The sequence below is a fragment of the Branchiostoma lanceolatum genome, chromosome 1 (assembly GCF_035083965.1).
Source record: "Branchiostoma lanceolatum isolate klBraLanc5 chromosome 1, klBraLanc5.hap2, whole genome shotgun sequence".
Taxonomy (NCBI): domain Eukaryota; kingdom Metazoa; phylum Chordata; class Leptocardii; order Amphioxiformes; family Branchiostomatidae; genus Branchiostoma; species Branchiostoma lanceolatum.
Genome location: NC_089722.1, coordinates 41,961,426 through 41,988,719, shown reverse-complemented (window position 1 = coordinate 41,988,719; position 27,294 = coordinate 41,961,426). Strand labels below are relative to the sequence as shown.

General features: G+C 42.4%; 3 protein-coding genes across 3 annotated transcripts in view; 2 read left to right on the top strand and 1 right to left on the bottom strand.

The window, feature by feature from the left end:
• The window catches only part of LOC136426874 (transmembrane protein 199-like), a 36,518-nt gene that overhangs the window by 3,714 nt on the left and 5,510 nt on the right, over positions 1-27,294 (bottom strand). The gene's annotated exons all lie outside the window — the stretch shown is intronic.
• Positions 542-7,379, top strand: LOC136444460 (tripartite motif-containing protein 3-like). Its single transcript, XM_066442019.1, has 13 exons — positions 542-777; positions 1,517-1,792; positions 2,336-2,629; positions 3,040-3,180; positions 3,694-4,065; positions 4,208-4,348; positions 4,390-4,662; positions 5,082-5,195; positions 5,520-5,692; positions 5,735-5,825; positions 6,145-6,296; positions 6,579-6,653; positions 7,045-7,379. Exons 1-13 carry the CDS (start codon positions 691-693, stop codon positions 7,229-7,231), a joined length of 2,376 nt encoding a protein of 791 aa, XP_066298116.1. The 5' UTR covers positions 542-690; the 3' UTR covers positions 7,232-7,379.
• LOC136444019 (immunoglobulin superfamily containing leucine-rich repeat protein-like) lies at positions 13,444-23,637 on the top strand. The gene is made up of 7 exons (XM_066441429.1): positions 13,444-14,080; positions 19,334-19,627; positions 20,132-20,309; positions 21,058-21,218; positions 21,559-21,842; positions 22,819-22,920; positions 23,448-23,637. Exons 1-7 carry the CDS (start codon positions 13,784-13,786, stop codon positions 23,635-23,637), a joined length of 1,506 nt encoding a protein of 501 aa, XP_066297526.1. The 5' UTR covers positions 13,444-13,783.

Sequence of the window (27,294 nt, the reverse complement as noted above, 5' to 3'; positions counted from 1 at the left end):
TGACTGGAGTACTGCTACCTACTTCGGCGTATACTCCAGTCAGAAGCTCTGAGGGACTGGTGTCTGAGAGACACTGAAATGTCCTAGCAGTTGAACATGTTTTGCTTTTAGTAACATTTGTAAACCATGGGTCCATGACATTTCGGGAGGGTCACTCCCAGAATGTCGAGTTTTGGGTGACCATAATAGAATCATGATTTTAATTCAATCTTTGAGCAAACAAAATAAACTCCCAAAATTCTGCTGAAGATAGTCTGCCAAATATCTAAGAACAAAGAGGGCCTTTCACAACAAGCAAGTATTGAGACGTTAGCCTTGCCTTAGGCCTACTTTAGAGCCACCTGACACTTTTAAGGGACTCTCAGTGTAGGAATGCGCTTGGGGGTATACTCACTGTACTGGCCAAAACCTTACTTCAGTTCACACTTTAACACACAAAATAGCCCTTAACCCTAGCTTCACTGTTATTAGGTAACGTTTCACTGACAATAAATCATCTAGGAATACAAGTTAAGGACTCTGATAAAACCAGACGGCAACAGGTACAAAAGACTCTCATTAAGTGGGCGTGACTTGACCTAAAACTGCTTAGAGTTAAGTCAGGCAGGTTTGCGCCCTTAAGGGCACTTTCCCTTTCATTAATCGACCTATTAACCCCTGATAGGTTAGTCCGGTTCGAAGGCGGCAAGTATGGCGGCGGTGTTGTCCAGTCTCGGGGACCAGATTAAGGAAGAAGTGACTTGTAGCACGTGCCGGAATCTGTTCACACGGCCGAAGGTACAGTACTACATGTATCAGTATTTGTATAGCCGGTATAAGTACCGTATAACCGCCCTTCGGTATACATGTAACATACCTGATGAGCTATAATGTGGGTTCTCCTACTGTACTTGGTGGTAACAAGTTCCACTCTACGATAGTTCTGGGGTTAGAACAAATTTTTGAACACCTCAACCCAGGGTTGATAACTCTTGTACTTGAAGGCATGACTATTCTTATTCCTATTGTTCTTTTCTGAACTGGTATTAGATACTTAGTAATTGGTATAACATACATGTAGTTCGTGAGCTATAATAAGGGTTCTTGGTGTACTTGGTGGTGGCAAGAAGTTCTACTTTGCGTTCGTTTTAGCCTGAGGGCACACTTCAGTCCCAGATTGGTTAAACTCTGGTGCTTGACTATTCCTTGTCCTTTTCTGAGCTGGTACTAGATAGTATTACTTAGTAGTCGTTATGTCCACCAGTTTATCAGTCATTTTGTACATTATCCATAGCCTGGACATTTTTGTGGTGTAGTCACAGCTACTGTAAATTTATTACCTTCGCCTAGAAGGTTATGTTTTCGTCAGCGTCTACATGATTACTCAAGAATGCCCATTGGATTGTCTTGATACTTGATATGTCAGTAGGTCTTCTTGAGACCTCGAAAATTATTAGACTTTGGGCCCCCTAGCGGCTTGCTATGGTACTGCATCGGAACTTCAAGTCTTGATATCTCGTTTTCATTTGTTTCCAAGGTGCTGCCGTGTCAGCACACCTTCTGTCAGGACTGCGTGCAGCACCACGTGGAAGGTGGGGGGAGCTTCCCCTGCCCCAGGTGCCAGTGCGAGGTGAGAGTCCCACCCCAGGGGGTTTCTGCACTGCCAGACAACGAGCTCGTCACACGCCTGTGCGAACGAGTGCAGAACCAGGAGAGACTTCAGCCCAAACTTCCGGAAACCGGGGGACAGACTGGGATCAACTGCGGCATCCATCCTACAGAGCTGCTTAGGCTCTTCTGCAAGCCCTGTAAGGTATGGATCAAAAAATCTACTCCTGGGGCCATATACCATGGTGTTGTGGTGGCATAATGGCAGCGAGAGGTCCTGGGTTCGAATCTTGACATGACCCATTGATGTTGTGCCCTTCACACAAAAGGCACTTTACACAAATTTCCTCACGTCACTTGGGTGAAAAGCACCTATCTTTGGATAGGGATGTCTGTCGGATAGGACCTCGAATGGAGTTTTTGAGGAGAGCCAAACATTGAGCACGTTAAAGAACCCACCACACTTATCAAAAAGAGTGGAGTGTATCTTTATCTGCCCAGATATCCAGCTTGTACTCTTCAGTGCTTGTCAGTGGGATTAAAGAACTTTTTCTTTCGAGTTTATCCTGTGTCCATCACGGCACCACTTAAATCAAAGCTGCCAAACGTGAATACAGTATAACAGGTGTCTTAAAAAGGATTCAAACTTAAAAACTGTTAAAGATAGTATCTGGGCGTGAAGCTAACATTCCACACTGCATTTATGTAGTGAAACCTTTTTAACACGTAAAGAACTCTGTGATTCAAGGTGCCGATCTGCCTGGAGTGTCTGGAGGACGCTCACGACGGCCATGTCACCACAACTCTCAAGAAGGCTGCACAGGAGCGCACGGCGACCGTCCAGGCCGTCATCACAACGAGCCGAGACCTGCTGGACGCTCGCTTCACGCTGCTCCGAACGCTACGCCACGCGGAGAAATCATTGCACGAGCAACGACAGCAGGCGAATGCCAGCATCGCCGACGTCTACGACAAGGTTCTGCAGAAGATCACCAAAGCAAAGGAGCAGCTGAAGGCAGACGTCGAACACAACCACCTCCAGGTACACAAGCACAACCATCATTCTGTGTTTATTGTGCTTGTAGAAGATAAATAGCTCTTCATTGAGCTTAACTGGTCTAAGACCACTTTCACCTTTCTCTGTCACTTTTCCCTTTCACTCAAAAAATGTCACTTTCACTTTAAACATTTCACTGAAAATTTCATTTTTACTTAAAAATTTCACTTTCACTTTGAAAATTCCACTTTCACTTTAAAAATATCACTTTCACTTTAGAAATGTCACTTTCACTGAAAATTTCACTTTCACTTAGAATATTTCACTTTCACTTAAAAAAATTCACTTTTAGTTAAAAACTGTCACAGTTAGAAAATTTTACGTAATTACACTTAGAAAATTTCAGTTGCACTATCTTAAAAAGATTTCTTTCACTTAAAAAATTTCACTTTCAGAACATGGCAGCCATCAAGTCCCAGCGCGACAGCATCCTGGCAGAGGTGAGCGTGCTGTTCGCGGCGTGCGACCGCGCCGATCGGGAGATGGCGGAGGGCGGGGTCAAGTTCCTTGGTCAGGAGACTGCCTGGACCCTCGCGGTAAGATCTTTATCATCAAATTGCAATGTTTCATGTCGCTAGCAATGATTGCAATTTGTAAGTCTAGAATAGTGTCCTTTTCCATACTTGTTGTTGTAAACATATGGTTTTATGATAACTTAATCTAACGTTAAATGCTGCAATGTTTTTAATCCACGCAATTCAGCCGTTGGGCTGCCATGTGAGATTTGTTGTCAAACATAGTTTGAACTGAATAAACGATTATTATAACATGCCTCGTAATTCAGCCTCCCCAACAGCTGCCAGGAGGTATGTACATTTGTAGGTCTTGTTGTGTTTTTGTTAAGAATAAACCGGTCTACTACCTACTACTACAGGTAGAGAAGTATAGCGGCACGGGCACACTCAGTCCGCTAGCAACAATTGCAAGTTTTAAGAATAGTCCTTTTAATGACCTGTGGATGTAGACATGCCTTGTAATTCAGCCTTGATGTTCCCAAAACCTTGTTTTTTTGTTATGAATAAACCAGTCTACTAAATGTATTTCTACAGGTGGAGAAGTACAGTGGAACGGGCGCGCTGACTCCTCTACAGATGCGGATCGCCACATTCCAGCCCGCTGACGACAACAACGGGGAGCTGAGTCTGGGCCGCGTGTCCGTCCCGTCTTTCCCGTCTGCTGCCAAACCTACAGCAGTCTCCACAGCGCCTGTAGCAGTCCCGGCAGCGACGGCAGCAGTCAAGAGTGCTTCTCACCCTGCAGGTCATCTGCAAGGTCAGCAGCAAAGTCAAGGTCAAGCAATGGGGCAAGCCCAATCACAAGTTCAAGCACAGGGGCAAGCAAAGGCTCAGTCTCAAGTCATGGGTCAACTCCAAGTGCATAGCCAGGAGCAGGCTCAAGGTCTACATGTAGCACATGCTCAAGCAAGTGTTCAAGTGCATACAAATGGCCAGATTCAAGGTCAAGGTCAGGTTCAACCACATGCTCAAGCACATGCTCATGGTCAAACAAATGCACAGGTTCAAGTGCAGAGTCAAGCTCATACGATGAGTCAATTCCAAGTAGTCCATGGCCAGCAGCACCAGCAGCAGGGTCAAATGCAAGTGCAGGCTCATGGTCAAGCACTGGCTCAAGGTCAAGCACTGGCTCAAGGTCAAGCACTGGCTCAAGGTCAAGCACTGGCTCAAGGTCAAGCACTGGCTCAAGGTCAAGCACTTGTTCAAGGTCAAGCACTTGTTCAAGGTCAGGCACTGGCTCAAGGTCAGGCACTGGCTCAAGGTCAACCACAGAGCCCAGCTCCCGTGGTGGGTACATTCCAAGTCCACGGCCAGTATCGCGCCCAGCGGGTGGCCTTCAGCTGGGAGGGGTCGGGTCATGAGAAGTTCAAGACCGGTCCATTCGGACTGGCGGTGTGGGGAGGGGAGCTGTTTGTGGAGGACCTGTGGAACAAGCGTGTTCTGGTCTTCACCCTGCAGGGGAGGTTCGTCTGCGGGTTTCCCACAGTCCTGCCGGGGGAACAGGTATTTCTTTTTCCACGTTCTTATTATTCAATTCTTTATACAAAAAATACAGGCATGCATGGCACAAGTAGTAATAAATAGAAATATTAATACGAGATGTCATGTTTAACTTTTGAGGGTAGCCCAGCTCAGTGGTGTGACCACTGCTTTAAACAGTGAAATTAATGTACCGGGGGCCATGCGTCACAAGAAACACAAAATGGAATTGGATTTAAAGAAAGTACCATAACTTGCCTGTTACACACATTATCCTTTATTACTAATAATAAATAGCAATTAAGATAATCGATGATTAAAATAGTCAGAGTCCAGTTAATTCCAGTAGATCATCATTGTGAGCTCAGAGCTCAAGTTTTACACCTTTTTCTTTTGAAATCTTTCAAATCTGGTTTTAAAGTCTGATGTGGATGATTGTACAGGTGATGAAGATGGAGCCGGAGAATGTGGCGGTGGACCGGGAGGGGAACCTGTGGGTGGCCGGTGGCACCGCGTCTGTGTCTTCCTCCCTCGTACAGTACAACAAACAGGGCAGGGTGGGTGTTTGTTTCTTTGTTTCTTTAATGGGAGGCAACTCTATGTTCCAGTATCCCTATGTTCTAATGACCCTACATGTATGCCCTTATGTTGAACTTCTGAAACCCCCTAACCCAAACCCTTAACCAAAGCCGTAGCCCTTGGGGAATCAAAACATGGGTGGTCGATTGTACTTTGTCAATTTTAGCTCAATTACGAATGCATAACAATAATTGATATAGCCTTATCAATACTGTGCCACAATAACATAGAATATCCCAGAACTACCAAGGGATGTCAGAACTATTATGGTGACAGGTGGCACAATGAAATATCCCACTCAGGTGCTGAGTAAGATCGACCTCCCGTTCACTCGGCGTAAGCGGGGTCTGGCCGTGGACACCAGGAGGAACCACATCCTGGTCACTCACTGCACGGAGGGCGCGCTGCAACCAGACGCACGCGCAGTCCCTCAGGACTTACGGGCAGAGGTGCAGGTCAGTATCTGTATGGCCAGGTCAGGTGTTTGTTTGATTGTTTGCTTGTTTGTGGACACCAGGAGGAACCACATCCTGGTCACTCACTGCACGGAGGGCGCGCTGCAACCAGACGCACGGGCGGTACCTCAGGACTTACGGGCAGAGGTGCAGGTCAGTGTCTGTATGGCCAGGGTAGGTCTTTGATTGATTATTTGTTTGTTTGCTTGTTTGTGGACACCAGGAAGAACCACGTCCTAATCACACACTGCACGGAGGGCGCGCTGCAACCAGACGTATGCGCACTTCCTCAAGATGTACACGCGGAGGTACAGGTCAGTGTCTGAAGACGTCTCTCAAAGTCACAGCCTCCTTGAGCAACTAGGTTTAAGTTTCAGTTTCAAGTTCATAGCAAGAGGATCATTAGGATCAAACAAAGGAATGAATGAATAAATGACCAAGCAAATAAATTTGGTATGGCCCAACCCTACAGGTGTACTCGCTAGACGGGACCCTGGTGAGAACAGTCGGGGCGCAGCAGGGCATGATGAGTCCGTGGTACGTCGCGGTGGACCCAAATAACGGGAATATTCTCGTGTCCGACTTCCACAACCACTGCGTCTACGTGTACGCAGAGGACGGAAGGTTTGTTTATTTATTTAAATATTGTTTATTTGTTTGTTTTATTTGCACCTTTATTCTTCTTCATAGCTACAGTTAAGCTCAGGCTGCTTTCCATATAAGTAACTGAGTGGGTAAGACTACAGGGGAAAACATTCAGGTTTGTTTGTTCGTATTTTTGTTTGTTTGTATTTTTAATTCTTTTCTCTGTACATGAAGCTCTGATTGATCACTTAGGCCTCTTTTTGGAGAAGAATTTGCATTGAAGTTGCTGTGGTAAGTTCCTAAAAATCATTCTTTTGCCAGTTTCCTGTTCAAGTTTGGAGGGGAGGGCGATGTGGAAGGTCAGTTGAAGCAGCCGCGCGGGATCTGCACCGACGGGTGAGTTAATCACTGTCTCTTAAGGTCTTCACAAATTTATCTCTTCAGTTCTAAAACATTTGAAAGTCACCATCTTTTAGAGTTAGAGCGGGGTAACCTAAGACTCTAGGCTCTGATTGGCCAGCTTAGTGATGATCAGTGCAAAATGAGATTCTGCAGTCTGATTGGCTATTCTAAGAGCGCCCTGTCCTCCCTAGCTAGAAAAGAGGGTATGAATCTAAGCAGATGTGGAACCACTCACATGTCATTCTGATGAAGATATTTTTAATACAATGTAAAAAGGTCGAAACCCGTAATGCATTGTTGTGTCTCAGCTATGATGCTTATGATGCATAGAATGTAACGTAACGGTTACTGATGGTATTTTCTTGACAAACTTTTTCCCCGACAGCGCGGGCAACATCATTGTGGCCGACAGCTGGAACCATCGCGTGGAGCTGTTCGACAAGGCGGGAAAGTTCCTCCGACACGTCACCACGGAGATCAAGAACCCGCACGCCGTCGCCATGACAACGCAGGGGTGGCTGGTGGTGACCGGCAGTGAGAACGATACTTTCACCGTTTTCACCAATTCTTGATGAGTTTGACAGAAAACTCAAAAAGGCTATTTCACAAGTATATCATCTTCATAAGCTAAGTTTACTTCAGACTGACTGAGTTTTTTTTAAACTCTGTGAAAATGGAGGTGCTTGTATACTATTGGTTCTTGACGAATGTGATAAATTTTAAGTATGGGATATGGGAAAAAAGGTAGTTTCAAGACCCTGGTGAGGTTGGAATTATAATTTATGTATAATGGCTAAAATATATGACCTTGTGTGAAAATGGTGAAGGTTTAAATGAAGAATGATAATGTTTTCAAATCTCAGAATGGAGTGCCATATGCATTACTATAGGTATGATATTCTAGTGGTTATGTACTTTTGTCATTTATCATAAAATATTGATACCATTTGCTTGCCCTTGAAATCCGTAAAACGACTTTCCAAATCCAACGTGACCATCGTTAATATACGACTGGTTGTTTTTGCTGGGGCGCACTCAATATAAAACACCATAACGGCATAGCTGGCGACCGGCGCTGCCATAACTGAGCTGAAATATGTGGTATGTCCGACCACCAGGGGTGACGCTTGGAGGGTGCCTCGGCAAAGTATGCTTGGGTAGACAACAATGTTTCCTCTTACATATAATGCGCTAAACGTCAAAACAAACTTGTTTGCTCGGAACAGCATGTATATAAAAATACAAAAACACTTTCCTGACTTTTACAAGACCCCTAAGGTCTGCATCTCTACGTGCCTGATTGTGACATACATATGGGGTCTTGAGTTGCTCGTTGAAGTTATATATGGTTAGAGGCGGGTTCAAAAATAGATGAATGTTTGGGGGGAGGGGAAGAGGAAGGTATTGATCATTTGCTCAATTTGTCACTGTTTCCCCCTCCCCCATTATCATGGTACAGTCCAGAGTTCTAGCTAGCACCATCATTAAATGGAATTTTGTTGCAAATATAAATGGGAAAATGTCAGACCATCGACCTTGACAGACCAAAATCCGTGAGTAAATATGAAAAATGTCCAAATCTGAATGAATATTGATAGAAGTTTACATTACGTGACAGAAAAAAGAAGATTCTTTCCGCCAATGGGAATTGTAAAAAAATCCAAGCTGGCTAGAACGCTCAGTTGGTAGCGTCTCTTTGTAATGTATGGCTAAGAATATATGTTGTTGGTTAGTTGGCTGGTTGCTTGTTTGGTTGGTGAATGGGGAAACTTAAAAGTTGACAAAATGAATTTCAATCTTTCTCGTCTTGTTTTGTGTAAATGCTCTTCATGTGTGTGTGTGTGTGTGTCGGAGGGATAGTCTATCAGGATTGGTGATTACATTTAAGAAAAGAGCTGAATAAAGAATTTTTTATGCATCAAGTAATTAACCTCTGCAAAGTAGAAAAATTCCCCTAGCAGGTTGTTTCCAAACTGCAGCTTCTTGTCAAACTGAAGATCATGCGCAAGGGATGGACAATAGGCTGTGCTACTTTGACCCAAGATCTGTTCTTCCTGACATCCAAAGTGCTGCTTTCATGCCAGATAATTTTTGTACAATTTGGGTTATTAGAAAAAAAAGTACCTTGTACAGATTAAGAGTTCAACACTTTCAATCTGCATGCAATTGACATCATCCTGCAGCACCCCCCTCCCCGCCTCAATAACCCCTTGATTTTTTTCATTGACAGGTGCATGATCCCCCAGCCAATATTGCAGGGTCAATTGAAGACATGTGCACCACTGTAGGATGTCTGTTATAATTAATAACAAACCTCAGACCTGCTCAGACACACTGCCTTCATTACACCTGCAGCCTTTGGGCAGGAACAAAATATTAACAATGTTGCCATCAAAAAAGACCTCCATACTCATATACATGTGCGATTCAAACTCTACTCCTGGAGATTACTTGCAGACTTTTCGAGTGACATCCACACTTACAGACATTTTTTTTTACCTCTTTGACGCTATCCTACCCTTGTAATTAGCCATCAGGTATGAGTTTTCAAATAAAGATATATTTTACAAATTCTCCTTGGCTGAAGAAAACAGAAATTACATTTGACTCGATCTGAGATTATTATTAATGTGGAAAATATTATGACTCTCCAAACTAAGACATCTCAACTCAATCTCCGAGCCAAAAAAAAGTGATGTGAAACAACAGCCCGACGGTGTCACATGCCACAGAGAACTCCAACAGCACATATCAAATGAGCTTCAAATCCCCCCTAACAGCCATGTAACAGCCATGAGGAGGCAACTGGCATGTTCAACCACAAATCTGCCAGGCAGGGCAAGACCCCAGGGGTCCTGCCAAAATAGCTGCCAGATTAGGTGTCCCTGCACCTGCTGCCATCAATTAACCATCCCAGCTGGCAGCTCATCAGGGAGGGGCTGGGGGAGGTAGGGGAGCTTTGCTGACTGACACTGTCTCAGTTGTGTCAACAGTGTCTTAACTTTGTCCAAATAAACACAGGCAATTGGTTGCGATGGGGCATTAAAGCTGGAGGGGTAATTGTGGTAAAACTGGTCTTTTTGGTGTCTGGTGGGTGATTTGTAATTAGGGTAGGGGATTAGGGAGCTAAAGGGTCTTGTTACAATCAAATTCAAGTTCAGCCACAACACAGTCTATTGTTTATTGTTTGTTTGAAAGATCTCCAGTAATACAGACTGCTTCTTTCTTCTACGAGTTCAAGAAAGGACTGACCTAAAAAGTGTGTGACTTGTAGATATCAGGAACTAATTAAAGGCATTATAAGGCTAAAGGGTCTTGTTTCAATCAAATTCAAGTTTAGCCATAACAGGAACACAGACTGCTTCCTTTTCCTTCTGTAACTTCGAATTCAGAAAGGACTGACCTATGAAGTGTGTCACTCGTAAACAATAGGAACTTAAAGACATGGCAAATTGACACTGACTTATACAAGATCACTAAACTTGAAATTGACATACATGTACTAATGTACATACGAAGCCTTGTAACAGTGGGGATCAACCTCCACTAACTGACCAGTCTAACTGTTAGCCAGTTAGCGTGTTGATTTCCCAAGCCGTGCGGATCGGGATAGGCGGGGGTTCTAATCCCGGGAGCGGCGTACTCGCCCCTTTAGGTTTTTACAGCCTTACAAAGCTAAGGCTTTTCAGAGTCTGTCTGAATTCTCTGATGTTGGTTCACAATTTCAGGGAGTGGACATAGCACGTTTTCCTCCATTTTCATCTCGAAGTCTTGCTAAATTTCAGCTTTGACATGTCCGAAACCATGGAAATAAATTGGTAGTCTGATGTTTATGGTGAAGAACAGGATGACACTCAGGCTAATAAACTTGTGTGTCCTGGAGGCTTTTCCACAAGCTTAGGTTTAAGTGACTGTCTATATCAGCTCCATAGCTGTGACCAGAGATTCCAACATTAGAGTAAAGACAAAACCGTAAGAGAGAAAATCTCTCTCATTCCAACCCCCAGACATCAACCATCTAAACCAGCATGGCACCAAAATCAACCGTATTGAGTGAAGACAGTGTTGTCAACTTGGACACCGTTCTGAAAATAAACTCTTCAACATTTTTACACTTATGGAACCGCACTGAAGCCATGGGGTCCTCTTCAACAGTATTGAATGTTGTGACTTTTTCTTTGTAGATATACATAAATGTTTCTGAAATAACAGTTGTTCTATCTCACCATATGGGAATAAATGCTTAAAAATCCTTTATCATTCACAGCCACAGAACTTCAGAAGGGCTTCGACCTCAACACCATCATACATGTAGAGTAGAAAAAGGCACTAATTAAGAACGCCACTTATACAATATATTTTGGAAAGACTCTAGAAAATTCAAAATTTTATTTAACTCTTTATCATTATTTCTATAATCTGACATTCATACCTGACTTTATATGTCTTGTACATCACACCCTATATGAAGAGAAAGTCCATATCTATACTAGACATTGAGTACACTTCAAAGGGTGACTTACTGTTAGAACTACAAAGATGAATTAACAAAAGCATTTCCTTTAGAGCTATGAAAACATTGTGAATCAGCTGCAGAATGGCACAGAAACTGAGACATTTTGAGACTTCCCCCACACTCCCTTAGTTAGCAAACAAGAACAGTTACTGATCATGATTCACTTTTGTGTATGATTCATCCAAGATAGTCAAAGTTGCCCAACCCAGTCTCTCTAGTTTCTTCTCAACACCACTTAAAAAGGGTTCAAAATTTACTATCAAATAAAGAAAACAACAACAAAACAAGTTATACCATTGAACTAGCTTACTCTACAGGATATTACACCTGTTTGTTTATTTACATGTTTATCTATTGGTTTTCTATATTGATAGTACACTTCCAATCCTGATGGTTAATGTTCAGCACCCAACTCCACTTTTAAATAGTCCTACTATATATCATTCAAGAGAAAACAAAACCTGATTTTTATATCCTATTAAATGGTTAGTTTTCTAGCTCTGCAAACCTGACCTATTCTTCGATACAACTTCAGAAACTTTGTCTCCTTACTTGCACCAGTCTCTACAGCGGAAACTTTGCGGCCTGGCTACGGGGATCGCTTCCCGTTTCCTGCATTTCCCTCTTCCCCATTCTCTGCATTCCCAAAAGCTGCGGGCGGCTAAAATTATCTCCTTGGTGTTGTGGTTATGGGAAGGCAATCAAGCCGTGATGGACCGGTCCAGACAGAGGGGTGTTCTGCATCTCCAGACTACGGATTACCACACAAGCTCCCAGCAGACTGTTCGTTTATCCAAAGATCTTTACAAAAAATCCTCCCTAATCTCACATAAGTCCGCTGCGCCCAGTATGGATACAGTAATGGGTTAGTACATCTGGATTTGATCACACTTTAGTTTGTCCCTCCCAACCCTGCCTCCCCCCCTGTTCCTAATCCCACAGCCCACAGTTGTGAAGCTGTCAGGGGGTGGACTCAGGCACTGTGTGGGGTAAGGGCTCATGTCCACATGGGTAGGAGACCTGAATTGGCAGCTGGCCGGAGTATGAGTAGCTAAAGGAGTCATCCTTTTGGGACAACCCCAGCCAGCCTGTTACATACACAGGACAAGGGAGACCTGCCAAATCCTGACGCACAAAATATGGTCACAACTTCTTTTGGAGAAAGACTCAGACTTTCCTGGACTTTCCCACTGGAGTATTTATACTTAACCAGCAGCTGGATTAATTGTTGGAAACTTAATTACGCTGAGAGACAACTGCTCCTGTCTGTGTGAAAACGAACAACTTCATTTGACCATCAAGGAACAAGGAGGTTTGTACCACCAGAGGCAAGGCAACGCATCTGTCTTTCTACAGCGTTGAGTCAAGTTGACACCGGTAGTGTAAGGGATACCAGCAAGCAATCAGCAGTTCGGGGACAACTTTGTGACAGGAGCTGACAACATCACACTTGTCTGCCAGGATCCTTCAACAATCTGTCTACTGCCATTTACAAGTTGTACAGGATCTGAGAGGAATTGTTTGACGTCCTTCTGTATAATACAGCAGTGATCGGAGTTGTTGTACAACAGAAGTGAACAGGAGTATCACACAAGTGCAGGGAATAAATCATCCAGGATTGGTTCCCACAAAGTCGGTGACAATCCTTCAACTTCCGTCTACTACACCTATTAGTTCCACATCATCTTAGAGGAATTGTCTGAAGTCCTTCTGTATAATACGGCAGTGATCAGAGTTGTTGTACAACAGAAGAGACCAGGAGTATCATACAAGTGCAGGGAATAAATCATCGACGATTGGATCCCACAAAGTCGGTGACAATCCTTCAACATACATCTACTTCATTTACTCGGTCCACATCATCTGAGAGCAATTGTTTAACGTCCTTCTGTATATGATACAGCAGTGATCGGAGTTGTTGTACAACAGAAGCGAACAGGAGTATCTAGACAAGTGCAGGGAATAAATCAATTCCAGGATTGGATCCCACAAAGTCGATGACAATCCTTCAACATATATACGTCTACTACACCTACTAGATCTACATCATTTGAGAGGAATTGTCTGAAGTCCTTCTGTATAATACAGCAGTGATCGGAGTTGTTGTACAACAGAAGTGACCAGGAGTAATCCAGACAAGTACAGGGAATAAATCATCAAGGATTAGATCCCACAAAGTCGGTGACGATATTCCTTCAACATCCGTCTACTTCATTTTCTAGTTCCACCTCATCCAAGAGCAATTGTTTCAAGTCCTTCTGTATGATACAGCAGTGATTGGAGTTGTTGTACAACAGAAGCGACCAGGAGTATCACACAAGTGCAGGGAATAAATCATCCAGGATTGGTTCTCACAAAGGCTGCCTTCATAGCCATCCAATTACCTCCATGATAGATGATCGGGCGAGAATTGAACCCAGGTCCTTGGGTCATATGTTAAGTATTACTTAGTTTATAGGCCTGTGGGAGTGCTGGACAGCTGTAGAGGGTTTAAAGAGAGCGAGGACTGTCAAACTTGTCGGGTGTTCCAGAGGATTTTCCTGTTGTGAGGCTGTGGTATACATAAGAAGTGGAGACAACTGTGGGTTAAGTAAATACTGCCCGAGCCATGTGGGTGTGTGTCGCGTTCGTTTTGACCGTGCTGTTTTCCGGACGGGGGCTCGGCTGCCCGGACAAGTGCATCTGCTGGCGGGACGGACACGTGAACTGCGTGGACCAACGTCTGCGGGGCGTGCCCCACGGGTTGCCGGGGACAACGGTCAACCTGGACCTGAGCTGGAACAGCATAGCCGGGATTCCCGCCCGAACGTTTGAGAATCTGACGGCGCTGCGTTATCTGTACTTACAAGGGAACGAGATTTCTCACATCTCGGGGGAGGCACTGTTGGCCATTCCATCCATACAGGTCAGTATTTAGACATGTCGTTGTTTGTTTGTTTGTTTGTTCTATAATGGCCATCTCAGTATTAGTCAGTTAATCATAACTCTATAATATCTATCTTGCTTGTCTATTGGTCCTAGTACTAGTCTATAGTTTTACTGTATCAGATACAACCAAGGCCTACATGTGTAGGTAAACTTTGATAAATGCATTTGCTGACTTAGAAAGTTAGATAAACAGATGACAGAAAGAACTAAGTTTACTTTGACTGTAGGATTTCCTTTTTTTCTAATCTCACAATATCAATTAATGAAAGTCTGACAAAGATACATGACTGTACATGTACTCGAAGTTGCAGTTGGCAGAGAAACAGCAAAGTTTTACATGTAATATTGAACAGTACTATACTATACATGCCTACAAATATCTTTCCAATGTTGTCAGTGTATAAGACTCATACAATCTCAACTGGCCATATTGTTATCTTTCTGTACAGATAGTTTATCTTTATTCCCTGGGCTGTTTGTTTACGGAGGCATTGACAACTCAATTGCAGCTACAAAAGTACAAGTTGGTGACAGCAAACTTTGTGTATCTTTCTAATGGCTGCTCTAAAGAAGAAAGAATAAAAGTACCAGGTAGTTTTTCTCATTACCAAGGACACCTTTCAAGCTGTTTTACATAATACTATGGGAGTAAAACAATTTTTGGTCAAAAGATGAAAGAAAAAAGTATCACCTAGTTTTTCCCATACCCAAAGACACATTTAAGCTGTTCTACATAATACTATGGGAGTAGAATTCTGTGAAAACCATGTAAAAACCTTTTCCCACAAATAAAATCAAGCTTAATTCTATTGGTAAAACTTTATAATCTTTTATTTGTTTATTGTCCAAACAGTTTGTTTACTAACAGTTCATTGTCAAAAGAAGCTCTCATAAACTTACAACTGTAACGTCACAAATTAGAATTCATGAGAGGACACCCAAATATTTGCCAAATTAGTAGAATCATAGAATGAATAAAATGAATACAACTGTAATTCTTATTTCTTTCACTGTAACTTTATGTTCACTGTTTTTAGGGTCACCTCTGTACCATGAACTTATCATCTCCGTGAGAAAACTGTTGTTATCATTTATGACTCCTTCACACATCCGTGCTGTAAATCACTTGCCGCCTCCGTGAAGTAAAAGTTCAGTGAAAATGTCCATTTTCCTTACACCATGAAATTCTGCTACCGTGACAATAAAGTAAGTACTACATGTCTGTCTTTTCTATGAACATCTGAAACAAGTTTACTTGGGGATAGATGATGAGATAAAAGTTGGAATTGATATTTTGCTCAGGATATGATGCTTGTTTCCAGTGATTATTCCCTTCATCCATCAAGACACAATCAGGTGCTTCCAGTCTACTTTAAACCTAAAACAGATGTAACCTCCATTAACATTGATCCACCAGGTTACATAAATCTGCCACTTTGAAAAAGTGGGTTTGAGAGATCTCTAGTGCAGCACCCCAGGTATGCACAGTTTAGAAGAAATTAGAAACTAGTATGCAGGAGTGCATTAGACTGGGGGCGTTGGGTTGGAGATCTGTTTGGATGTATCTTTTCAGGGTGGCGGCATTATGTAACCTGGTGGAATAATATGTTTGTACATGTTCTTCTCTATCTAATACCTCAAGTCTGGAAAATCAAAGTGGATGATCATTGAGTCATCTAAACTTTATCTAATTTTGATAAGGATGAAAATATATTTGGGCCAATTTATATCTTGTAGTGTATGAAATGAAACACATGAAAAAAACCCTTAGTGGGCTCTTTTCAAGTCAAGCTATTGGCGTATTACAACGTGCATTTCTTCTGTCTTGTCTTTCAGAAGAATGAAAATAAATGCCTTTCACCAAAAAAGAAACAAACAATTAGAACTGATCTTTATGGCCTCCTTCAGTCATGATTGACCATGGTAAAATCCTAATTGATATCAGCCCCACAGCTTTGAATTCAGCTAGAACTGATATCAGAAAAAAAGCATAACACATACATGTACTATGATGTAGAGTAAGATAATGAAAAGGCTAGGAAAAATCACTGTAATTCGTTTGGTTACCTTTGGCTGAAGTAAACAGGAAACTCAAGCCTAAAAATACTATTATCTTTTCCCATCACATGTAAACATCATGACTGGTTAAATTTTACCGAATCAGATACTCTTCTAGCCGCAAGTAAAAAGTGCCAGGTCCAATTAAGGCTACGTTGCACAGCGAAATAGATATCAAATATTGCCAGCAGTTATTGTACATCTCATTGGGGATGCCTGTGTGCAGTATTTCAGGATAGGGCAGCTTTGATCACTTCATTCCCTGCATTTTCTGATGCTATCAATTCCCAGCAGATGTGGTGGCCTACAGGGAAGGCATCCCGATTATTTATCATGTTAATTAGATTAGCAGTATGAGGCAGGCCCTGGCTCACTGTCATTATGGCAGGCTGGGATTGCTTCTATGGAAATGAAGTTAAGAGAAACTAGAAAAGTTTTAGGAAACACTCAGGAAAGAGGGCCTACATGCCCCTTTTACGTAGAGTGTAATCGTCCGTTTTAATTTTACGTAGAGCGTTGCCGACCACTCCATAATTTAGCGTAGAGCGTAGGGGGGGCTTTCTGAATTTAGTGTAGAGCGTAGGGAGGCTTTCTGAATTTAGCATACATGTGTATTACGTAGCCGGCCCTCCGAATTTAGCGTAGAGCGTTGTCGGGACCCCCCCATGCAGGCCCTCAGGAAACACAGTTTTTTTATTGATCCCACTCATTGTTTGGGAGCCCATGTTGTTGATTTTCATCAAATTGGTAAAACTGTCATTGTCATATCTTTTGGATGGATAGGTCGAAATTTGTTCACCATGAAGTCCTGGAGACAACCCCAGGGAGTGCCAAGTACAAGGTTCTTCATTTCACTCAAAGGAAATGATTGCACGTATTTTTGCTGGGAAACAAACAACAACACATGTACATAGAGTCTGATTTTTGTGTTAATTAGATTGTAGATAAGATGAGACTGTCTCATATTCATCTAAATATGGCAGGCTGGGGTTGGTTCTGTGGCAAGGAAACTAGAAAGGTTTGAGGTAGTGCAAAGGTACAGAAAAGGAAAAAACAAACAATTTAGTTTAAGTCTCATTAATTTTTCAAGGCCAGCAAGGGACTGAAAAATGTCAGTTTCGTCATGAGGCAAGATTTGGCCAGTTTAATCACTAACCCTTACATGTAATAACATTCCCAAGTCATAATTATAATAGTCTTTTGAAAGGTTTGTGCTTTCTAATTCCAAGCATTGTAAAAGAAAAATGTTTTAAGGAGACCAACTGATTGCATATATCCTCAGATAAGTTAGGAATTCATTTAAGAAAATGTGAAAATCTTCCATCCCACATCTGCTTGGAGATCACCTTGACATTTTCCCAAGTGGTTTGACCTCATCAGGGAAACTGAAGAGGGCAGTGAGGGGCCTTAGTTCCCATCACAGCTAAGACAACAGAGCCCAAAGTTGTTACAAATTTGTAACAGATGCACAGGCATGCACGCCCTGGGCTTGGGGAGGGAAAGTCCATACAGTATGTAGAGTTTATTGAAGCTCACTAAAAATACTGCCATTCACTTTATCTTCACAGTAGCAAAATTAGGAAACTGGACATTTTCACTGAACTTTAACTTCACGGATGTGTGAAGGAATCATAAAAAATGATAATAGGTTTTTTCACGGTGATGATAAGTTCAAGGTACAGAGGTGACTGGGCTGTGAAAAGAGTGAACATAAAGTTACAGTGAAAGAAACAAGAATTACAGTATGTTGCTCGGGAACAAACTGTAAAAGAACTAGTACTGACCATGCATTTAAATCAACGTTTAAACTTTTATAGGGGAAACAGGACTGGTTGTTTTGACTGGAGTATGCTTAGTTTTACACACAGGCACCTTTTCTCAATGATGCTTGGTGATTCAAAGATAAAATCTTATCCTGACTTCTGAAAAAGGGTAACACTCTCTTCCTCTTATGTTATATAGTTTAGGCTGTCTAGGAAGGATTTCATTTCATGCATGGTTCCAGTGAAAAGGAGGTTTCTGTGATAGTTTAAGTTCACAGTCAAAGCTATCTACAATTTCATAATGTCAATATATTAATATTTTAAGTTCGCAGTTGCCCATGAGTTGATTTGAAAAAAAAATACTGTAGCAAGAAACACATACAGTATTTGCTGCGAACATCTTTTACACATATTTGCTGCAAGACTAAATATCTATTATATAGTATTCCCTCTGTCTCAGTTACCAGTAGTCCTGTAAGGTACAAACGTATCCTCCTGTCACAGTTTTCCTGAATCACTGTTTCCACTTGCCAGGAAATAGATGACTTGTGAAAGCTAGGAGAATTTTGAGAATTCGGGGTGCTTTGAAACCAGTACCATATAGGAAGTTCTAGGGTTACTAATGAAGCTGGCTGCTAATTTATGGCATTGACAGATGATCCCCAACTAGCTATGGAAAGACAGGAGGTTGTTAACGTTTCACTTGGCTTGGGCAAAAACATCTGTTTACAGTGATTTGAGGTTTGTCTGGATAAAAGATAACTAGAAGAATAAAATCACCCTGCTAAGGAACTTAAGAAGTCAGCTGCTGTTTCAGTCAAGTACTGTCTGGTCCAAGGTCAAGTGTCAGTGTGACCTTGAATAACAATGGAGGTCTACAACAGGAAGAATCTGGTCTATGTAGAATCAGCTGACTGAGGCAACTCAAGTCATGTTAGAACCAACTCTAGGTCTGTCTGAGTAGTCATTTGCATCATTGTGTAATAAAGTTTCATTGATACATTGATTCATTGATGGAGTTCTGCTGTGTTTCCCAGGGGCTATGGTTGAACAAGAACCAACTCCAGGACTTTCTGTGAAATCTTCTGAACATCATTGTGCAATTAAGTTTCATTGACTAACTGATTAATTTGTTGATTGATCAATTGATTGATGGTTGGTTGGTTGGTTGATTAAATGTGTTTCCCACTTGCTTCGAAATGTCTTTCACATTCAACATTGTGCAATGAAGTTTGAATTGTTGATTGATTGATTGATTTATTGATTGACTGATTGATGAAGTTTTGCCACATGTTTCCCAGGAGCTGTGATTTTCCCTGGAATATCCTTCACATGTTGTGCTAATTTTGTTGTGCTTCATCGATAGATACATATACATGTAGATTGATTGCTTGATTTCTTGTCTCTAGGAGCTATGGCTTAGCGAGAACCAACTGCAGGACTTTCCTTGGTCCGTCCTCCCGCGGCTGACCTCCCTGCTCCGCCTTGACCTCCAGAACAACCGCCTGGCGCATGTGACCTCGGACGACCTCCCGCTCTTTCCCGCGCTCACATGGATCAACCTCGCGTACAACGAGATCACGACCATCGGGGGAGACTTCCTGGCGAGCCAGCCGTCGTTGGAGACTGCCGCCGTCCACAACAACCCGTTCAGCTGCAACTGTTCGCTGCAGTCGTTCCGAGAGTGGCTGGACTCCACAAAGGTTTGTTTGTTTTGTTGTTTTTTTAGTTTGTTTTGCATAACTAGTAAACCGCCTTTAGGTGTAACACACCAGGTTTGTATACAGTTGGTACCTTAGCTGCATAAGACTGGACTATAAGGTTTGATCCACTCACACCAGTATGGACCGTCCATACTGGTGTGAGTGGATCAAACCTTATAGTCCAGTCTTATGCAGTCCTGGACCCATACTTTTTCATGTGTGTGGTGGCCATGGGTTCTTTCCCTTGCTCGAGATGTGGTTCTCTTCAAATACAAAACCTCTGGCTGTATGTCCCATCCCAGAAGACGTCCCTAACCAACCCTAGTACATGTTCCCCTGTGAGTTGAATGAAGAAATTGATGTGAATTACCTTTCCCAAGGGCACAACATTGGGGCTAGCTAATTATATATCATAAGGCCTGCTATAGGGATTCCAGAACCTTTACTTTAGATTATAAGTCAACAAGTTGAACAACCCTGACCACAGGACCTTCTTGCCCCCAGGTGTCAGTACCGAACAATGCGGATATTGTGTGCGCCACGCCGCGGCACCTGAAGGGGCGAAACGTGATGGCCGTGCCGATCGGCGCGCTGACCTGCCGCCCGCCGACGGTCGCAGTCTACCCGACAAACATCAATGTGCTGGTGGGACACACCACCGTCATGCTCTGTAACACCACAGGTATGTAACGGTGGGGTTCAAGCGCCACTTATCGACCAGTCTAACTGGTCCGGACCTTTTAGCCTTGCGGTAAGTGCGTTGGGTTTGTGAGGTGGCGGGTCCGGGTTCGATTCCCAGGAGCCAGGAGACTGTACTATTCGCTTTGTTCATTTCAGGTAAATACAACATGTAGATATGCCACACTTTCCCATCACACTTTGGGATGGTTGCACTACACCCACCCAGGAAGTGGTCAAACTGGTTCCCTAGAGGCCGTCCCAGGAGCAGATGGGAGGACCAAGTGTTGAATGTGCTGGACACTCTGGGAGTCAGCAGAGCCGACTGGAGGGCTCTGGCCAAAAACAGAACATCCTGGAGGGAGATGTCTGCAGCCGCCATGCATCTGCCCTGATGCCTGCGGTTGATTGCACTTGGGATAATTCTCAGCACACTGAAGTAGCCAATCGGCTACCAATCCTCTATTGGTTACAGGGTTGGGCAGCAGGGAGAACTAGAAGGTTCATGCAGAGCTTAAAATATGTGAGTTACAGGAATGACAGGAAGTAGAGTTGGTAGAATTAGTTCTTAATTAGCCTTACATGTATCTGACAGCTGACAGACATTCCAGGTCATGGGGTCAATGGAAGATCAGAGGCTACAAATTCATGGGAGGTCTTGTTTTTGGTCTGTTCTGCAGCTTACCAAGGATTTCAAGTCTTGGTTAAAATAAAAGATGAATAATCATTCAATTTATTTTTCTCTCTCCCAGGTGACCCCGACCCAGATGTAGAATGGATCCTCCCCATGGGCGCCATGATTTCCGCCGCTTCCAAAACCCGCCGCATCCGCGTGCTCCACGACGGTAGCCTTCTCCTCTCGCCTGTCCGACAGACCGACGCCGGCACTTACACCTGCATCGCCACTAATCAGGTAAAAAGATTATTGTGATTCTAGTAGAGGCCTGCATGCTCTTTTCCATAAGGCGTAGGCACCCTATTCTTATTGCCTTTAATTCGTTGGGAAAGCCTGCTCATTACAGGAATCATTGCACTTTCACCGCAACAAAAAGGGTTTCCTGATCAGAGCCAAAAAAAGATAAACTGTTTTTGACAGAGGTGTTTGAAATAGATCAGGGGACTGGGCTTATGCCATGGTGTTCGGCTGGAATGGTCCATTCAGGCAACCAGTACTATTGTATGGTTGCCGGTGAATCTGTTGTCTGTAACTTGTTGACTGTTGTCTAAATAAACCATTCATCATTCACCATCAGGAGGGCCGTGCCAATGCCACAGCAACCATGAACGTCACCCGAGTCGACTGCACCGGCGCCGAATGTCGTTCCATCGCCAGCGACACCGTACCGGTCCGGATCTTCGTGACCTCTGTGACCTCGAACTCCGCCCTGATCCAGTGGTTCCCTCTCGTAGACGAGCCCTTGATGCTGACGCCGTACCGTGTTCTGTACTACAGACTGGGGGAATCATTGCAGCAGACAGCGGTGCTCAAGCACGGGGTGTTTCTCTACAAGATGAAGAACTTGAAACCATCTTCGAGGTACTTATTTATCTATTCATTTACTGTACTACTATCTATTGAATTTTCAAATAGCTGGGTAACCTAATTCAACGTATAGTTACTGTAATACATGTAGTAGGGTCATCTTGGTGTGTTACGCAGAAGGGCGGTTATACCACAGGCCTCGAAATTAACTTTTTCCCCTACTGTCCCAACATTGTCCCAAAAGTGGATTTCAACTGTCCCGAAAGTGTCCTGAAGTGTCCCAACCAGGGCCAAAGATATGAACTTAGTGTCGGGTCTGCATTCAGTTCCAGAGGTTCATGTTCAGGTTTGGACCTATACTCAAGTCAGGACCTGAGCCCAAGCCAATCTGTGTTAGAATATTTTTTTTTAGTTATATACAAAATTGTGTATTGTAAAATAGAAAATTGCATGAAATTTGAAAAATATAATACATACAAAGGTATATACACTCAGTAATAAACACAAGTTTCAACAAAGTTAACAACCAGAAATATTGTTCCTGAAATAATGTATTTTAATAGGTTATAAAAGAAAAAGCATAATTCTGCAGAGTTTAAAGACTTCATTGATGCGGTGGCTCTTGGGGAGGTAGAACAAATCCGAAAATGTTTGATTTCTAATCTTGCAGGGCAAACCTTAATCAAGTAATTGAGGTGTGACCATCCCTCTGCTGACCCCCTGTCAGGGGAGCAGACATGTGCCACAGCCTAGCTGGGACAGGCTTTCCTTTCACTATGCTGAGTGATAAATGATGATTGATTTTGAGAAGACTAGTACCACACCAAAAACAGTGGGTGGGACCAGTATACAGTTTCACAAGGGAGGAGCACAGTGGCACTCAGGAGCCCTGATTGTCCCAAATATGTCCCGAATTGATTATTGAGTTGTCCCAGGTCAAATTTTGGTGGCCCCGGGACATAGGGACATAGTTAACTTCGAGCCCTGATACCGGCTATACGGTGAATACTTTTCTTCCTTTCCTGTCCAGGTACTCAGTGTGCGTGACACAGTCCATCCTCCCGCAAGCTGACCACTGCATGGAGTTCCGTACGGAGGACGCGGAGCTGACGCACACGTACATCACCATCGGGTAAGTGATGGTTTGAACGTTCTTTTGTATGCTGCACGATGGACTGCCTATACATGCATTTATATAAGTATAACACTAAGCAACACTCACAAGACACAGCATTGTCATTCACAAACCCACGGGAGTGGTAGAGTTGGGGCACTGATCTCCCAAGTCCATAACGCCAGGATTTATTGAAAAGACACTCAGACTGACTGTAGAGCATGAGGAACAACTCCATGGGTCTAGAACTTATCACGAACATGTACAATTGCATCCCATTGATGTCTGAATTGATTAAAGAAGGGTGTTAACGTTTTGCATACAGAATACTCGACTGTTGGGCTAAAAATAAGTAACATGCTCCAGAGGAAATCAAGCCCGCCTGATGAGTTAGACCCTGAGCCTGGACTGTTTCCAGGGCATACACAGGCCAACTCCTCTGCTCTAGGGCCAACATGCCCTCAAGATCGTGGGTCTGGCACCCAGCAGGCTGCCAAATAAACTTATTTTAATTACAATTTCTGTTTTCTTGCCCATTCTTACAGGTACACCCTTGGCAGCGTGCTCCTCCTACTGCTGATTGCCACAGTGGTGTACTGTTACATGCGCTGCTACCGTAGGAAGAGGCGGGCGATGTTCCAGCGCTCCATGAACGCGGTGAACCTCTCGAACAATCATGTCACGATACCGCGCGCGGAAAACGGGACCGCTGTGCAAATGAACGGACATGGATGACACAATTAAATCTTATTACCTGACTGTATAGATGTATATATTGCACAGCATAAGTAGAGACTTAAAGTCCATTTCAATGCAATATAATATTAGTTAAACAAAGTTACATGAACGTTTACCCAAACTGCTTTATTCACAAAGGCTGGTAGAAAACAACTACTTACTAACTGCAAATGGACAGACATGGATGATACAATCAAATCTTATTACCTGACTGTATAGATGTATATATTGCAAAGCATAAGTAGAGACTCGAACTCAATCTCAATGCAATAGCAAAGTTACATGAATGCTTACCCATGCAAAACTGCTTTATTCACAAAGGTTGGAAGAAAAAACTACTTACTTACATTATGCTTAATTATGATGCAAATGAATGGACACGGATGACATGTTTAATATTGCATAGCATAAGTAGGGACTTGGAATCAATCTCAATGCAATAGCAAAGTTACATGAACGTTTGCTCAAAATTGCTGTGTATTTACAAAAGTTGGTAGAAAAAACTACTTGCTGGCAGTATAGGTTTTTCTTTTGACCAGTCAGAAGTAAAAAAAATAACTTTGACTAAAGTATAATCAAATCCATGTTGTTATTGACAGTAGTCATGTGCACTGTACTCAAGGAAAGGACATGTCCTTTCCTTGAGTACAGTCACTGTCATGTCTGACTGTACAGCCACTGTTAAGGTGGGAAAGAGGGAAACTGTAAATTGTTTTGGAAGCCCGACATTTGAAATTGTACACATTCAAACACTTAAGTTGACACATGACTTTTAAAAGAATCTGCTTCACTCTATTATACAGTGTCATCATTTCTGTCAGCACTGAGTTGACTTCAGATATGTTATTTAGAGATAACAAATTCTATTCTAAGTATTCGTGCAAAAATCTTGGACTCTCTATCATGGAAGCTCATCTGTGTTGGTAGTAATCATAATACAATGCTAAACATTCTTCCAACTTTAAGATATACACGGATCAAATTTTCAACGACCATTGTCGCCTTCTTCTGGATCAATATATATACTTGTGAGTTCTTGGACTCTTCGATGTTGGAGCAGCTTTTGTTCTCATTTGATAGCTTAATATTCACATCCAGATTTTTAAATTACATACGTATACCTTTGTGACTATTTATTGATATTGATGACTTCAACACTCACTCCTTTAGATATCAACACACAGCTTAAAAATACTATTACAAATGTTGGATTGTATTTGCTGGCAGGTTTGTAAAAATGACCACTTTGTTCTGGCTTGTTATTGTTGTAATTATCTGTTTGTATTGAGATGTAAAAATTCTATAGTTACAACTTACAAGTATCATGCAAATGGCAATTTGTTTACAATAAAGTCTTCTTTTTTTTACCCACTCAGTCTGATGTTTGGTGTGTTTGATAGAAGAAGAAATCAAGCAATAGATATAACGTTACTAGAGTATTCTCCACACTATATTAGTATTACTATTAGGGAGATCATGAAAAATGAGTCTGAGTTTCGAAATTTGAAATTTTCTTTTAAAAGCCAAGAAACAATTGCGCGGAAATAAACTGCTGCGGCCTGAGGGCCAAAGTTAAAACCAGTGCACAGGGGTAAAGTGTTTGCCCTGCATTCAGAAGGTCGGGGTTGTACCAAAACTTTTGAAGAAAAAATGGTACTTATTATATATTTACTGCTTTCTCTGCTTAGCATTCAGTATTTATGAGTGTGGTAGCTGAACACACACCACTACCAGTTGAATATAGCCCCCTTATGTAGTAGCCTGTATGATTGGCCTAAGGGCTATAGAAACGGAGATGGCCATCTCCCCCATACACTGAAAGGTATGAGAAGGATTTGAACTTGAACAACAAGTAAGGGCCAAAGTTAAACTTGAAGCATCCCAAGGCTACCAGCTGATTTATTTATAGAGCAACAGTTGCAGAGGAACTCCAGGTTTGAAATGATGGATGACAACATGCTGTATAAAGACTGGACAAGGTCAGGGGCTGCCCAAGGTCACAGGGGTCATGACCTTTGTCTGACTGAATCTGACTCAGAGATGCTGCAGGTCATTTCAAATTTGGACAATGATTTTTCAAATGTCAAAAGCATGGTGTTATAAGTCAGTCTAATTAAAGTCCTTCCTGGGTTTAAAGTTGTCAATGAGTTTAATATGTCATCAAAAAGAGCAGGCCTTCCTATAATTCTATAGCGCTCACAGAATTGCATCTTTACTTTCTTCACATACATGTAGGACATATTATCAAAGAGATGATTGGATTTGGAAATTTATCTAACCTCCCTGCTGAAGTATATTGGTTACAGGGTTTAGGCAGCAGGGAGAAGGTTAAATATTTTAAGTAACTTTGCTTTCCGAAACATTTTGGTCTTTTGCATCCTGATCAATGACATGATCCGTTCAACAAATGAGGTAAGAAATCCTCATGTGCGAATCCCTCCCTAGTTCCTACCATGACCTATTGTCTGTGTCTGTCTGCGCCGGCCTGGCATTCCATTACTTTTAATTTCATCAGAGGCAGGACACAGTCTGTACCGGGTTCTGGATGGAGTTGGTTCCTTACATGTTTATATCGTTAATCATACATGTGTGTATTTATGGTGCCCTTCAAACTGTCTGTTTCCTTCTGGCCATACCAGTCCCGAAGCAACATGCCCCCAAAGAGGAGTCTGTTGGAAAAAGCTTAAAAAGAAAAAAAAGGAGCATCAACATTGTTCCTTAGGTCAAGGCCTCCTGTATCCACCAAGACTCCTCAAGACTCCAGTAGCCTTCTTCGCTAAGATAAGACTTTCAGACTTTGAACAACTTGTGTATTTGGGTGGAGAAGATGATCAACTGATATAATTCATGCAAATGAGGTTCTTATTTGCATGATAAATGAGAAACATTTATGATATGTCACTCCCAAAGGCTTACATTAGGTACATGTATGAGGTCGTGGAACTCTAATGACAAATCCAAAGGTTAGCATGAAAGCTCATCTGTGATGTTGAAATCGATGACGAAGTTTGATCTTTACATCAAAACAAGCAAAAGTTTAAAGCAAAAATCCAAAGGTTCCCTCCCTTCAGAAAGTAACAGGCTCAAACTATTCTAACTTGGTCACTCACTCACTTAAACCATAAATCACTGCATTAGAGAGGACTACAGTCTTATCTACAGACCAGACACACAAATGTCCCCATTAACTGACAGATCCACACCCTGATATCTTCTCTTGGAGCCTCTAAAGATTAATGATGCGCAGTCTGGAATCTTCTTAAAGACTCCAGAGGCCTCCTTGCTCCAGTCTTACATAAAAATGTGTACCACATACATGTACACTTACCTGACATCTAAAATCTGATATCTTTACTTGGAACCTCTAATTTAAAGATGTCTTCACTTGGAATCTCTAAGACAAAGGATATCTTCACTAATTGGAAGTTGTGGCCTCTAAAGCTTTCTTCACTTGGAACCTTAAAAAATATCTTCGCCTGGAAACTCTATCAAAGTCTAAAGATAATATCACTTAGAACCTTAGAAGATATGTCCACTCGAAATCTTTAACAATATGAACCTTTAAACTTTTAAGGTATCACTCTCACTAAGGTATCATCACTCGGAATTTCAAAAGATTAACAATGTGCTGCCTGGAACCTTCTTAAGACTCCA

What these genes read in the sequence shown, in the direction of transcription:
- LOC136444460 (XM_066442019.1), top strand. Translation starts at nt 691, where the DNA reads ATGGCGGCGGTGTTGTCCAGTCTCGGGGACCAGATTAAGGAAGAAGTG. An exon ending in TCGAACACAACCACCTCCAG is followed by an intron (nt 2,630 to 3,039) that starts GTACACAAGCAC and finishes TTTCACTTTCAG; the next exon opens with AACATGGCAGCCATCAAGTC. An exon ending in AGACTGCCTGGACCCTCGCG is followed by an intron (nt 3,181 to 3,693) that starts GTAAGATCTTTA and finishes GTATTTCTACAG; the next exon opens with GTGGAGAAGTACAGTGGAAC.
- LOC136444019 (XM_066441429.1), top strand. Translation starts at nt 13,784, where the DNA reads ATGTGGGTGTGTGTCGCGTTCGTTTTGACCGTGCTGTTTTCCGGACGG. An exon ending in TGGCCATTCCATCCATACAG is followed by an intron (nt 14,081 to 19,333) that starts GTCAGTATTTAG and finishes TCTTGTCTCTAG; the next exon opens with GAGCTATGGCTTAGCGAGAA. An exon ending in AGTGGCTGGACTCCACAAAG is followed by an intron (nt 19,628 to 20,131) that starts GTTTGTTTGTTT and finishes TCTTGCCCCCAG; the next exon opens with GTGTCAGTACCGAACAATGC.